Raw genomic sequence first — 16366 nt, 5'->3', positions numbered from 1 at the left:
TCTCAAACAGGGCACAGAGCCACAACATCAAGTTACAGAATACTGATTAGAATGCGAATCCCTAAAGCCAGCCAGGTCTTAAAGGTACAGACAATGTGGGTGGAGGGAGCATTAAACACAGGTTAAAGAGATGTGTATTGTCTCCAGACAGAACAGCTCGTGAGATTCTGCAAGATTCGGCATCTCCTCCGGAGCCTTCAACATGTCATTGATGAAGACGAACATCTCGCCAAGGCCATCCCCACACCCCCACTTCTTGCCTTCAAACAACTGCACAACCTCAAACAGACCATTGTCCGCAGCAAACTACCCAGCCTTCAGGAGAACAGTGACCACGACACCACACAACCCTGCCACAGCAACCTCTGCAAGACGTGCCGGATCATCAACATGGATGCCATCATCTCACGTGAGAACACCATCTACCAGGTACACGGTACCTACTCTTGCAACTCGCCAACATTGTCTACCTGATACGCTGCAGGAAAGGATGTCCCGAGCCATGGTACATTGGGGAAACCATGCAGACGCTATGACAACGGATGAATGAACACCGCTCGACAATCACCAGGCAAGACTGTTCTCTTCCTGTGGGGGAGCATTTCAGCAGTCACGGGCATTCAGCCTTGGATCTTCAGGTAAGCGTTCTCCAAGGCGGCCTTCACGACACACGACAGCGCAGAGGTGCTGAGCAGAAACTGATAGCCAAGTTCCGCACACATGAGGACGGCCTAAACCGGGATGTTGGATTTATGTCACATTATCAGTAACCCCCACAGCTTGCCTCCTGGGCTTGCAGAATCTCACTAGCTGTTCTGTCTGGAGACAATACACATCTCTTTAACCTGTGTTTAATGCTCCCTCCACCCACATTGTTTGTGCCTTTAAGACCTGGCTGGCTTTGGGGATTCGCATTCTAATCAGTACTCTGTAACTTGATGTTGTGTCTGTTTGCACTGTTTGAGAGCACATTTCCACTCCATCTGACGAAGGAGCAGCGCTCCAAAAGCTTATGGTATTTGCTACCAAATAAACCTGTTGGACTTTAACCTGGTGTTGTGAGACTTCTTACTGTGTTCACCCAGTCCAACGCCGGCACCTCCACATCCAGACCTTTAACCCAGACCCCTGTATTACTGTTGCATTAAGTTAACTACTATGCTTGTGTACTCTCGACATAAGCCCTTCTTTGTTTGTGGAGCGATTTGCCTGGTTAATTCTGAAAATGAACAAGACTCCCCCATGCTAAATAGTTACCCTCTACATAACTCCTTAATTTTCTACTTTTGATGCAGTGGCTCATAGTTCTGTATCACTTTAACAAAGCCATACTCTATATGGTAGGTCTCTAAGCTGTTGTCATACAGCCTTGCTCCATCTTCAACTTCCTTCAGCTGTTTTAGGAAGGGACATTCAGTGCGTGACCTGTTTCTCCTGTCAGTACAAATTTTCCTACCTTCAGTTTTAATTTTGAGGGCCGTCCGAACCAATGCAAAGAGAGTAGCATTAAAGGTGACTGTGCCATCACTGTTCATCGGCATGTTCATGGAGACCAACCTCTGGGGAAAAGAATGAAGAGATCAGCTACAGGGAGTTTGCAAAGCACAGTTCAGAAACACAGAGCTCTGCAAACGTACATAAGACATTCAAGCTCTTCAGGTGGATGTTAACGTTCCAACAGCAGCACTGAAAGAGGAGCAGTTAAGTTTCCCAGTATCCCTAGTCAACATTTTGCCACCAACCAACATTGCATAAGTAAAATTCACCAGCGCAGATTACCTCATGGAGATTAGTGGGATCTTCGTGCTTATAAATTGGTTATTGTGTTTACTTTGTGTTTCCACTCGATGCTGTGTTCTGAGCTCGCAATTTTCTCAAGGCAAGTATGGGGAAAGTGAAATATGACTTAAAAAACTACGGGACGATTGAGTGTTTTGTTGAGTTATTAACACATTGTGAGCAAGAAACAAACACGCGCACACTTCTTATTACAGTCAAGCTGATACAGAGGGGATAAAGCCACCTCAATACATCTCATGCAGTGACCCGGGGGGATTGATTATGGACCCAGCATCGAGGCACTCTGTTTTGCAGACTGGAAGTCAGCATCCTCTTTCACCTTGCATGAAGATAAAGGAGCCATAGACACAAGACTGGATGTAGACGTTCCCTATTTGTCCTAGTCTTCATATGGCTTCACCCAGTCCAAGGATCTTCATCCTCTCGATTACTCCTGATCCTACTCTACACTGTATTCTTCACTTTGGATGAGATCATACAAAAAAGGTTCTCAGTCTCAAACGAGCGAGAATACGAGACAGTTTTAGCCCTGTTTTTCGGGCAAGTTTGAAAATGCAATCTTATGGCACTTAGTGCATAAAAGTACCAGGATGCGATTCTCGCCAGCAAGAGGGGGGATGGGGATAACACATGGAGCTGATGCCCAGTGGGAAGTGCCAGGGTGCATGGTGGGCAGTGCCAGTGTCAAGCACATATTGCCAGGGTGCCAGGCCGGCACTGCCCCATGAGCACCGGCCGGCCCTGTCCTTGACCACCCGGGGACCTCAATGGCCTCCTCATCTTCCCAGCAAGGCCACCTGTTGGTGGGGGCAACATGTGATTCTCATCAAAGCTGATTTCGCTGGACAAACAGTACCAATAAGATTGGTGGGGGGGGGCGAAATCCAGGTGTGAACCTGATTTTTCACTTCCTGCCCGATCTTACCACCTTGCCTTGCCAAAAGTCAGGTGGGACGAGAGCTTCCACTCTCTAAACAATGTATGAACAGTTAGAGCATAAACAAAGAAATGGCAGGAATGGAACACATTGCTCACAGTCACTTTTGATACCACTAAACTAACACGTGGTTCATCCCTCAACTGAAACTCCCATCAATCTCCTTACACCATCAAATTTTGATTTGATTTGATTTATTATTGTCATATGTATTAACAGTGAAAAGTATTGTTTCTTGCTCGCTATACAGACAAAACATACCATCCAACAGGGAAGAAGCTGTTCTTGAATCAGTTGGTACATGACCTCAGACTTTTGTATCTTTTTCCCAAAGGAAGAAGGTGGAAGAGAGAATGTCCGGGGTGCGTGGGGTCCTTAATTATGCTGGCTGCTTTGCCGAGGCAGTGGGAAGTGTAGACAGAGTCAATGGATGGGAGGCTGGTTTGCGTGATGGATTGAGCTACATTCACGTAGTTTCTTACGGTCTTACACAGAGCAGAAGCCATACCAAGCTGTGATACAACCAGAAAGAATGCTTTCTAAGGTGCATCTGTAAAAGTTGGTGAGAATCGGAGCTGACATGCCAAATTTCCTTCGTCTTCTGAGAAAGTAGAGGCGTTGGTGGGCTTTCTTAACTATAGTGTCAGCATGGGGGGAACCAGGACAGGTTTTCCAGTTTCAAATTCAACTGCAAGAGGTTTCTATCTTAATTCTCAGACAGACTATTTTCATCAAATATACTGGAACAAAGAATGCTGGAAATGTTCTACAGGTCAAGTAGCATCTGTGGTGAGAAACAATGTTAACTTTTCAAGTCAATGAAACATAGAAAATAGAAGCAGGAAAAGGCTATTCAGACCTTCGAACTTCCTACCTCCATCAGAATTCGGGAAAGATACCGATACAGTCATCAATGCACCAGAAAAAACAGACAAGGGAGGAGCATGGAGCAGGATTGAAATAAGGAATGTGCCCCATATCCCATAATCACTACAGCTCTATAAAAGTGTGGTTCAGGCACAGCAGTAGCAAAAGAGTACCACTGAGCACCAATCCCTGGGCATCCCATTGAGGTGGCGCATGGCACAAGATGACGTTGGCTTGGAAGCGTCCAGACGAATGGGGCCACGTGTTGTTGGGAGGGAGTGAGGGATCCTGGATGGATAACCTTACAGAACTCTTTCTCTTGCCCTCCTCCCCACCATCTCTCCCCCACCCCAAAGGAATAATGTATTTCACATTGGAGCCAGCTGAGCTAGTGGTTATACTTGTGGCTACTGTGGCAGAGGAGGGAGATGTCCGCCTGTGGCAAGGAGACTACCCAGGCTAGAGGCCACAGCAGGAGGACAAGAGGCTGCGGGTCAGGGGCAGGACGCACCTGCCATCAACCCAAGGGGAAGGCCAGGGCAACATTGGAGACAGAGACCCCACCTCGACAGGACCTGCATGTCCTTCGATGGGCTGCCAGACACTGTGCGCCCCTACACACTGTCTCTCAGTAAGGAGACAGTTGGCACCTGTGTCAGGTCTTCACGGATCTGGCACCTTGTGGGGCAGAAGAACACCCGCTCCCCTTGGTGGTGAAGATCATAGCGGCCTTCAAATTCTACACCATCGGGTCCTTCGAGGCCTCCAGTGGAGACTTCTGCGGCATCCCAGTCCTCTGTACAAAAATGTATCCATGAGGTGATGGAAGCCCTGTATGCCCGGTAGGAAATTATATCAACAGAAACCCCGGGCTGCAGGCTTCACCACTATTGTCAGGATGCCCATGTGCAGAGGGCTATAGATGGCATGCCCTCTAGGCTTTGCGCAATCAAGAGGTCCCCTGCATTAACAGGAAGGAGTTCCACTCTCTTAACGCTCAGATTGTGTGTGACCACCTGATAAACATCATGCAGGTGTGTGCATGGCACCCGGGAGAGTGCATGATAGCTACACCTTGCACAACTCGGACATCCACGGGGCCATTGAGGACCACCCCAAACTGCTGGTTTGCCTCGTGGGGGACAATGGCTCCCCACTGCAGTCATGGCTAATGACGCTACTACGTAGGCCTGAGACCAATGCAGAGACCCATGCTGGCCCATGCTGCCACCTGGTCCATCGTTGAGTGATGCATCGGGTTCCTGAAGATGCAGTTCTGCTGCCTGGACCTCTCTGGGGCTGCCCTCCAGTACAGCCCCCTTAGGGTCTCCCTCATCATAGTGGTCTGCTCTGCGCTCCACAACCTGGCGCAGCAGTGGGGAGACATCCTGAAGGAGGAGGAACCGAACTTGGCAGACACCTCTGGAGAGGAGGTCGTCCCGGAAGGCGATAACCTGATGGTATTATCACTCGACTACTAATCCAGAAACTCAGCTAATGTTCTGGGGACCCAGGTTCAAATCCCATCACGGCAGATGGTGGAATTTGAATTCAATAAATAAAAATCCAGAATTGAGAATCTACTGATGACCATGAAACCATTGTTGATGGTTGGAAAAAGCCATCTGATTCACTATATAGGAACATAGAAACTAGAAGCAGGAATAGGCCATTCAGCCCTTCGAGCCTGCTCCACCATTCATTTTGATCATAGCTGATCATCAAATTCAATATCCTGATCCCCCCCCCCGGGATCTCTTGATCCCTTTAGCCCCAAGAGCAATATCTAATTTCTTCTTGAAATCAGACAACGTTTTGGCCTCAACTACTTTCTGTGGTAGTGAATTCCACACATTCACCACCCTCTGGGTGAAGAAATTTCTCCTCACCTCAGTTCTGAAAGGTTTACCCCTTATCCTCAAACTATGACCCCCTAGTTCTGGACTCCCCCACCATTGAGAACATTCCTTCTGAATCTACCCTGTCTAACTCTATGAGAATTTTATAAGTTTCTCTGAGATCCCCTCTCACTCTTCTAAACTCCAGTGAATATAATTCTACCCAATTTAGTCTCTCCTCATATGACAGACCTGCCATCCCAGGAATCAGCCTGGTAAACCTTCGCTGTACTCCCTCTATAGAAAGAACATCCTTCCTCAAACACCAAACAGCTTCCCATCCATTGAATCTGTCTACACTTCCCGCTGTCTCGGAAAAGCAGCCAGCATAATTAACGATCCCATGCTTCCTGGACATACTCTCTTCCGCCTTCTTCCATCAAGAAAAAGATACAAAAGTCTGAAGTCACATACCAATTGAGTCAACAACAGCTTCGTCCCTGCTGCCATCAGACTTTTGAATAGACGTACTTCGCACCAAGTTGCTCTTTCTCTACACCCTAGCTATGACTGTAACACTACATTCTGCACTCTCTCCTTTCCTTCTCTAAGAACGGTATGCTTTGATTGTATAGCGCGCAAGAAACAATTCTTTTTACTGTATACTAACACGTGACAATAATAAATCAAATCAAAATAAAATCAAACCTACACACAATATTCCAGGTGTGGCCTCACCAATGCCCTATACAATTCATCATAGAATCATAGAAACCCTACAATACAGAAGGAGGCCGTTTGGCCCATCGAGTCTGCACTGACAATAATCCCACCCCAGGCCCTATTCCCACAACCCCACACATTTACCCCACTAATCCCTCTAACCTACACATCCTGGGACACTAAGGGGCAATTTAGCATGGCCAATGCACCTAACCCACACATCTTTGGACTGTGGGAGGAAACCCACACAGACACGGGGGGAATGTGCAAACTCCACACAGATATTGACCCAAGCCGGCAACAAAACATCCCTATCCTTCGACTCAAATCCTCTTGCTATGAAGGCCAACATACTATTTTTCTTTTTTACTGCCTGATGTAGTCACTTTCAGCGACTGATGCATGAGGACTGCAAGGTCTCGTTGAGTATCCACCTCTTTCAATTCACACACATTCAAGTAATAATCTGTCATCCTAGTATTGCTACCAAAGTGGATAACCTCACATTTATCCACATTATATTGCATCTGCCATGCACATGCCCACATACTTCGCCTGTTCAAATCACGCTGAAGCATCTCTGCATTCTCTTCACAGCTCACCCGCCCATTTGTATCATCTGCAAATTTGGAGATAATACATTTAGTTCCCTCTTCCAAATCATTAAAACAGCTGGGGTCCCAACACAGATCCCTGCGGAACCCCACTAGTCATTGACTGCCAATCAGAAAAAGACCCATTTATGCCAACTCTTTGCTTCCTATCTGCTAACCAGCTTTCTATCCATCTCAAGACATTACCTGCAATCCCATGTGTTTTAGCTTTACAGAATAGTCTGTTATGTGAGACCTTGTCAAAAGCCTTCTGAAAGTCGAAATAAACCACATCCACTGGTTCTCCTCAGTCAACTCTACTAGTTACATCCTCAAAGAATTCTAATAGATTTGTCAAGCATGATTTCCCTTTTGTAAATCCATGCTTTGTCTGATTATACCACTGCCTTCCAAATGCCAAGTTATGAAATCCTTAATAATAGATTCTAGCAACTTCCCCAGTACCGACGTTAGGCTCACTGGTCTATAATTCCCTGATTTCTCTCCACCTCGATCTTGAACAGCGGGCTTACATGAGTTACCTTCCAATCTGTAGGAACTATTCCAGAGTCCAGAGAATTTTGGAAAATAACCACCAATCTACTGTTGTCCTTTAGGGAAGGAAATCTGCTGTCCTTACCTGGTCTGGCCTACATGTGATTCCAGAGCCACAGCAGCGTGGTTGACTCTCAACTACCCTCTGAAATGGCCAAGCAAGCCACTCAGTTATATCAATCGCTACAAAGTCTCAACAAAGAAATGAAACCGGACGGACCACCTAGCCTCGACCTAGGCACCGGAAAAGACAATGGCAAAACAAACAGCCTTGTTGGCCCTGCAAAGTCCTCCATCTGGGATCGAATACCAAAATTGGGAGAGCTGTCTCACAGATCAGTCAAGCAACAGCCTGAAATAGTCATTCTCATGGAATCATACCTTACATATAACAGCTCAGACATCACCATTACCACCAGCAGACAGGCCCAGCAGAAGTGGCGGCACAGTGCTATACAGTCGGGAGGAAGTTGCCCTTGGAGTCCTCAACATTGAATCCAGACCCAATGAAGTCTCATGGCTTCAGATTAAACATGGGCAAGGAAACATCTTACTGGTTACCTCCTTTGGCTGATGAATCAGTACACTTGGAGGAAGCACTGAGGGTGGCAAGAGCGCAAAATGTACTTTGGGTGGGGGATTTCAATGTCCACCACCAAGATTGGCAGAAGCACCACTGATGAGCTGGTCAGGTCTTAAAGGAGATAACTGCTGGACTGGGTCTGCAACAGGTGGTGAAGGAACCAACAAGAGGAAAAAACATACTTGATCTCATCCTTACCAATCTGCTGGCATGCCTCTGTCCATGACAGTATTGGTAAGAGTGTCCACCGCACAGTCCTTGTGGAGACGAAGTCGCACCTTCACATTGAGAATAACCTCCATTGTGTTGTGGCATTATCACTATCTGATTTTGAACAGATCTAGCAACTCAAGATGGTGCATCTATGAGGCGCCGTGGGCCATCAACAGCAGTGGAACTGTACTCCAGCACAATCTGCAAACTCATGGCCAGGCACATCCCTCACTCAACCATTATCATCAAGCCAGGGGGTCAACCCTGGTTCTCCTGTGGCCATTCCCCTGCAAAACAGATATACCACTTTGGATACTGTTGCGGGGAATGACCTCTCTGGGGAAAGTAGCAGCATCGAAACTCGTTGCACCATGCTTGGTTCTGCTGAAGAGGGGAGGGGTAGAAAGTGTGCCAGCGCAATAGTTATACAGGATTCAATTGTAAGGGGAATGGACATGCATTTCTGTGGCCGCAAACGAGATTCCAGGATGGTATGTTGCCTCCCTGGTGATCAAGGATGTCTCGGGGCAGGAACAGGACATTCTGGAGGAGGGAGGGTGAATAGTCAGTGGCTGTGGTACACATCAGTACAAACAACACAGGTAAAGAAAGGGATGAGGTCCTAAAAGCAGAATACAGGGAGCTAGGAAGAAAGTTAAGAAATCGGACCTCAAAGGTAGTAATCTCAGGATTACTACCAGTGCCACATGCTCGTCAGAGTAGAAATGACACGATATATCAGATAAAGAGATGGTGTCAGGGGGAGGGTTTCAGATTCCTGGGGCATTGGAACCGGTTCTGGGGGAGGTGGGACCTGTACAAACAGGACTGGGACTGATGTCCTTGGGGGACTGTTCGAGCGGTTGGGGAGGATTTAAACGAATATGCCAGGGGATGGAAACCTATGTAAGGTGTCAGAGAAGGAGGGAGCAAGGACAAAAACAAAAGGTAGAAAAGGCAATAAGAAAAGTGATAGGCAGAGAAACCAAGGACAAAGCTCAAACAGGGCTATAGAGAAAAATATTGGGAGCAAGGCAATCAATGTTAAAAAGACAAGCTTAAAAGACTCTGTGCCTTAATGCGTGGAGCATTTGCAATAAAGCAGATGAACTAATTGCGCAGATAGTTGTAAAAGTCCTCCATCTGGGGTCGAATACCAAAATTGGGAGAGCTGTCTCACAGATCAGTCAAGCAACAGCCTGAAATAGTAATTCTCATGGAATCATCAGTTGGATTTATGAAGGGGAAATCATACTTGACAAATCTTTTGGAATTCTTTAAAGATGTAACTAGTAGAGTTGACAAAGGGTATATTTGGACTTTCAAATGGTGCTGGGAAAATGTATGATTGGGATTATGGAGACATGGCTGCAGGGTGACCAGGGTTGGGAATTGAATGTCCCAGGGTATTCAATATGTAGGAAGGACAGGCATAAAGGGAAATGTGATGGAGTGGCACTGCTGATTAAAGAGGAAATTAACACAATAGTGAGAAAGGATATGGGCTCAGACAAAATGGAGTCTGTATGGGTAGAGTTGAGAAATACCAAGGGGCAAAAAGCATTAGTGGGTATCATATATAGACCTCCAAATTGAAGTGGTGATGTTGGGAATGGCATTAAACATGAAATTAGAGATGCATGTGATAATATTGGTGATCATGGATGATTTTAACCTGCACATCGATTGGGCAAATCAAATTAGGCACAATGCTGTAGAGGAGGAATTCCTGGGGTGTATACGGGATGATTTTCTGGACCAATATGTGGAGGAACCAACTCGAGAGCAGGTCATCTTAGACTGGGTACTGTGTAATGAGAAGAGAATCATTGCCAATCTAGCTATACGAGACCCCTTGGGGATGAGCGACCATAACATGACAGAATTTGTTATCAAGATGGAGAGTGAAGTAGTTGATTCGGAGACTAAGATGCTGAGTCTCAATAAAGGAAACTATGAGGATATGAGGCGTGAGATGGCCTTAATAGATTGGGGAGAGTTACTTAAAGGGATGAAAGTGGATAGACAATGGCAAACATTCAAGGAACGCATGGGGGAACTGCAGCAACTGTTTATTTCTGTCTGGCACAAAAGCAAAATGGGTAAGAGGGCCAATCCATGGCTTACAAAGGAAATTAGAAAGAGTATCCGATTGAAGGAAAAAGCATACAGATTGGCCAAGAAAAGTAATAGTCTGAGGACTGGGAGCAGTTTAGAATTCAGCAAAGGACCAAGGGATTGATTAAGAAGGGGAAAATACAGTACGAAAGTAAGCTTGCAGGGAACATAAAAACTGACACTCAGAGTTTCATTATGAAACTCTTCAGATCCATTAAGAGAAAGAGGTTGGTGAAAACAAATGTCGGTCCCCTACAGACAGAAACAGGGGAACGTATAATAGGGGACAAAGAAATGGCCGAGCAACTGAATACATACTTTGATTCTGTCTTCACAAAAGAGGACACAAATCAAATGTCAGGAATGTTGGAGAATGCAAGATTTAGTGAGAGGGAAGAACTGAGGGAGATCAATATTAGTAAAGAAATGGTGCTGGGAAAATTGATGGCTTTGAAGGGGAATAAATCCCCAGGGCCTGAGAATCTACATCCCAGAGTACTTAAGGAAGTGGCTCTAGAAATAGTGGATGCATTGGCAATCATCTTCCAGGATTCTATAGACCCTGCAGATTGACGGGTAGCTAATGTCACTCCAATATTTAAAAACAGAGGTAGAGAGAAAACAGGGAATTATAGACCAGTAAACTTAACATCAATAGTGGGGAAAATTCTCAAATCCATTATCAAAGACTTTATAGCAGAGCATTTCGAAAGCAGTGGCAGGATCAAACAGAGTCAGCATGGATTTATGAAGGGGAAATCATACTTGACAAATCTGTTGGAATTCTTTAAAGATGTAACTAGTAGAGTTGACAAGGGGGAACCAGTTGATGTGATATATTTGGACTTTCAGAAAGCGTTTGACAAAGTCCCACACAAGAGATTATTATGCGAGATTAAAGCGCATGGGATTGAGGGAAGTATATTGAGATGGATAAAAAACCGATTGGCAGAGAGGAAACAAAGAGTAGGAATTAATGGATGCTTTTCAAATTGGCAGGCAGTAATTAGTGGGGTGCCACTGGGATTGGTGCTGGGACCCCAGCTATTCACAATATATATTAATGATTTGGATGAGGGAACAACATGTAACATCTCAAAGTTTGTGGGTTCACCCAGTTGGATGGGAGGGTGAACTGTGACAAGGATGCAGAGATCTTTCAGCATGATCTGGACAGGTTGGGTGAGTGGGTTAATCAATAGCAGATGCAGTATCATTTGGATAAATGTGAGGTTATTCACTTTGGAAGCAAAAACAAGGCGGCAGGTTACTACCTGAATGGCTGTAACTTGGGAGAGAGGAGTGTGCAGTGGGACCTGGGTGACTTTGTGCACCAGTCACTGAAGGTAAGCATGCAGATGCAGCAGGCGGTAAAGAAGGCAAATGGTATGTTGGCCTTCATTGCGAGAGGCTTTGAGTACAGGAGCAGGAATGTGTTGTTGCAATTATACAGGGCTTTGGTGAGGCCACAACTAGAGTATTGTGTGCAGTTTGGGTCTCCTTTTCTGAGGAAGGATGTTCTTGCTCTCCAGAGAGTGCAGCGAAGGTTTACCAGGCTGATTCCGGGGATGGCGGGACTGATGTATGAGGAAAGATTGACTAGGTTAGGATTGTTTTTTCTGGAGTTCAGACAAATGAGGGGGGATTTCATAGAGACTTTAAAAATTCTTACCAGACGAGACAGGGTAGATGCAGGGAGGATATTCCCGATGATGGGGGGTCCACAACCAGGGATCACAGTCTGAAGATTCAGAGTAGACCATTTAGGATGGAGGTGAGGAGACATTTGTTCACCCAAAGAGTGGTGAGCCTGTGGAATTCATTACCACAGAAGTAGTTGATGCCAAAACATTGAATGTATTCAAGAGGTGGCTGGATATAGCACTTGTGGTGAATGGGATCAAAGGTTATGGGGAAAAAACAGGATTAGGTTGTTGAGTTAGATGATCAGCCATGATCGTGGTGAATGGCGGAGCAGGCTCGAAGGACAAAATGGCCTCCTCCTGCTCCAATCTTCTATGTTTCTATGTTTCAATGGAGAGGGGAGGAGGGCATGCCAGGCATACCCAAAAATGAGATGTCAACCTGGTGAAGCTACCAAACAGAGCTATTAGCATGCCAAACGGCATAAACTGCAAGTGATAGACAGAGCTAAGTGATCCCACAACCAACAGATCAGATCTAAGCTCTGCAGTCCTTCCACATCCAGTTGTGAATGGTGGTGCACAATTAAACAACTCACTGGAGGAGGCTCCACAAATATCCCCATCCTCAATGATGGAGGAGCCCAGCCCATCAGTGCAAAAGATAAGGCTGAAGTATTCGCAGCAATCTTCAGCCAGAAGTGCCGAGTGGATAATCCATCTCCGCCTCCTCCAGTGGCCCCAGCATCACAGGCGCCGGTCTCCAGCCAATTCGATTTACTCCACATGATATCAAGAAATGGCTGGAGGCACTGGATACTGCAAAGTCAATGGGCCCTGATAACATTCCTGCAATAGTACTGAAAACGTGCGCTCAGAACTTGCCGCTCCCCTAGCCAAGCTGTTCCAGTAAAACTACAACACTGGCACCTACACGACAATGTGAAAAATTGCCCAGATATCTGATACACAAAAAGCAGGACAAATCCAACCTGGCCAATTATCGCCCCATCAGTCTACTGTCGATCATCAGTAAAGTGGTGGAAGGGGTCATCAACAGTGCTATCAAGCAGCACCTGCTCAGCAATAACCTGCTCAGTGACGCCTAGTTTGGGTTTCGCCAGGGTCACTTAGCTCCTGACCTCATTGCAGACTTGATTCAAACATAGAGGAAAGAGCTGATTCCAGAGGTGAGGTGAGAGTGACAGCCCTTGACATCAAAGCCACATTCAACCGAGTGTGCATCAAGGAGCCCTAGCAAAACTAGGATCAATGGGTACCAGGGGGCAAACTCTCCGCTGGTTGGAGTCATACCTGGTACATAGGAAGATGGTTGTGGAGGGTCAGTCATCTCAGCTCCAGGACATCTCTGCAGGAATCCCTCAGGGTAACGTCCTGGGCCCAACCATCTTCAGCTGCTTCACCAATAACCTTCCCTCCACCATAAGGTCAGAAGTGGGGATGTTCGCCGATGATTGCACAAGGTTTAGCATCATTCGGGACACCTCAGATACTGAAGCAGTCCATGTTCAAATGCAACAAGATCTGGCCATTATCCAGGCTTGGGCTTACACGTGGCAAGTAACATTCGCACCATACAAATGCCAGGCAATGACCATCACCACTGCCCCTTGACATTCAATGGTGTTACCATCACTGGATCCCCCACTGTCAACTTCCTTCGCGTAACTATTGACCAGAAACTCAACTGGACTCGCCACATAAACACAGTGGCGACAAGAGCAGGTCAGAGGTTAGGAATACTACAGCGAGTAACTCACCTCCTGACTCCCCAAATCCTGTCCACCATCTACAAGGCACAAGTCAGGATGGTTATGGAATGCTCCCCATTTGCCTGGGTGGGTGCAGCTCCAACAACACTCAAGAAGCTTGACACTATCCAGGACAAAGCAGCCCGCTTGACTGGCACCACATCGACAAACATTCAATCTCTCCACCATCGACACTCAGTTCAGCAGTGTGTACTCTCTACAAGATGCACTGCAGCAATTCACCAATGATCCTTAGACAGCACCTTCCAAACCTATGGCCACTTCCATCTAGAAAGACAAGGGCAGCAGATATATGGGAACACCCCTTCCAAGCCACTCACTGTCCTGACTTGGAAATATATTGCCGATCCTTCACAGTCGCTGGGTCAAAATCCTGGAATTCCCTCCTTAACAGCATTGTGGGTCAACCCATAGCATGTGGACTGCAGCAATTCAAAAAGGCAGCTCACCATCATTTTCTGAAGGGCAACTAGGGAAGGGCAATAAATGCTGGCCAGCCAGTGACGCCCATGTCCTGCGAATAGGAAAAAAGGAGGATGTGGAGGATGAGGCCGAGGAGGAGCCGGAGGATGGAGGATAGGTGACAGCATGGGTCTGGCAAGGCAGGACAGCGAGGGAGGCCCTCATTGTAATGGCTTTAACGAGGTCCATCTGTTAGAATATGAACTCCCTGATTGAGGCAGTTAATGCTGTCCAAAGAAAACACTGCAGAGGTATATAATGTGGAGTGTCCAAGTTACTGGCACTCAGGATGTACACTCTGTACTAGGCAGTACCTATTAGAGTGTTACTATTGTAAATAAATCTGGATTTGGTGAAGGGACATCGGCCTCGATGCAGTTTTTTCAGTCGCAACGAGGTAAAGCATGATTCTGAAGGAACTCGTTCACAACAATGAACTCACCTGCAGTGCCATTCTTAGGCATTATGCCTTTAGTTGGAAGGCGAGACTTGTTTCACCCTGCTATTGAGGACTGGGTCCAATATATGGAATGCATGTGTTACTTTTCCCTTTGCGGGAGTGTGGTAATTGTCCTTTTAAGGGCAACACATCAGATGAGTGGTCACATGGCCTGGGTGACCAATCAGGGTTCAGAGTGAGGGATCATCCCAGTGGGTGGAGTCCTCCTAAGCAGAGACAGTTTGGCAGCTATCGAGAGCAATGAGTCTGCTGTACAATTCTTATTAACAATCACAATCTTTAACAATGAATTTATCAATCCTCAATACTAAGACCATAAGACAATAAGAATTAGGAACCGGAATAGGCCATTTGGCCCCTTGAGCCTGCTCCACCATTAAACAGGATCATGGCTGATCTGACATTCCTCACGGCTACGTTTCTGCCCTTGCCCCATAACTCTTGATTCTCTCACTCATCACAAATCTATCACAGCCTTAAATATACATAGAAACAGAGAAACTAGAAGCAGGAGTGGGCCATTCAGCCCTTTGAGCCTATTCCACCATTCATCATGATCATAGATGATCATCAAATTCAATATCCTGATCCCCCTTCCCCCATACACAAGGACTCTGCCCCACAGCTCTGTGGCAAGGAGTTCCAAGACTCACAACCATAGAACCACAGAAAATTACAGCTCAGAAACAGGCCTTTTGGCCCTTCTTGTCTGTGCCGAACCATTCTTTGCCTAGTCCCACTGACCTGCACTTGGACCATATCCCTCCACACCCCTCTCATCCATGAACCCGTCCAAGTTTTTCTTAAATGTTAAAAGTGACCCCGCATTTACCACTTTATCCGGCAGCTCATTCCACACTCCCACCACTCTCTGCGTGAAGAAGCCACCCCTAATATTCCCTTTAAACTTTTCTCCTTTCACCCTTAACCCATGCCCTCTGGTTTTTTTCTCCCCTAGCCTCAGTGGAAAAAGCCTGCTTGCATTCACTCTATCTATACCCATCAAAATCTTATACACCTCTATCAAATCTCCCCTCATTCTTCTACGCTCCAGGGAATAAAGTCCCAACCTATTCAATCTCTCTCTGTAACTCAGCTTCTCAAGTCCCGGCAACATCCTTGTGAACCTTCTCTGCACTCTTTCAACCTTATTTACATCCTTCCTGTAACTAGGTGACCAAAACTGTACACTATACTCTAAATTCGGCCTCACCAATGCCTTATATAACCTTACCATAACACTCCAACCTTTATACTCGATACTCCGATTTATAAAGGCTAATGTACCAAAGGCACTCTTTACGACCCTATCCACCTGTGACGTCACTTTTAGGGAATTCTGTATCTGTATTCCCAGATCCCTCTGTTCAACTGCACTCTTCAGAGTCCTACCATTTACCCTGTATGTTCTACTTTGGTTTGTCCTTCCAAAGTGCAATATCTCACACTTGTCTGTGTTAAATTCCATTTGCCATTTTTCAGCCCATTTTTCTAGTTGGTCCAAATCCCTCTGCAAGCTTTGAAAACCTTCCTCACTGTCCACTACACCTCCAATCTTTGTATCATCAGCAAATTTGTTGATCCAATTTACCACATTATCATCCAGATCATTGATATAGATGACAAACAACAATGGACCCAACACCGATCCCTGCGGCACACCACTAGTCACAGGCCTCCACTCAGAGAAGCAATCCTCCACAACCACTCTCTGGCTTCTTCCATTGAGCCAGTGTCTAATCCAATTTACTATGTAAGGGACTGAGGAAAATTTGTGGGGA

General features: G+C 46.1%; 1 protein-coding gene across 6 annotated transcripts in view; it reads right to left on the bottom strand.

Moving 5' to 3' along the window:
• Positions 1-16366, bottom strand: part of LOC144511902 (voltage-dependent L-type calcium channel subunit alpha-1S-like) — an 841603-nt gene that overhangs the window by 421835 nt on the left and 403402 nt on the right. For all 6 annotated transcript variants that reach the window (XR_013500922.1, XR_013500923.1, XM_078242345.1 and 3 more), the window contains exon 34: positions 1457-1559. Coding sequence is in view for 4 of the 6 variants with exons in the window: in XM_078242345.1 (XP_078098471.1) it covers positions 1457-1559 (103 nt within the window). In the remaining 2 variants the exon portion in view is untranslated. The remainder of the gene's footprint in view (positions 1-1456; positions 1560-16366) is intronic.

The sequence above is a fragment of the Mustelus asterias genome, chromosome 25 (genome assembly GCF_964213995.1).
Source record: "Mustelus asterias chromosome 25, sMusAst1.hap1.1, whole genome shotgun sequence".
Lineage (NCBI taxonomy): Eukaryota > Metazoa > Chordata > Chondrichthyes > Carcharhiniformes > Triakidae > Mustelus > Mustelus asterias.
This window is presented reverse-complemented; position numbering and strand designations above follow the sequence as displayed.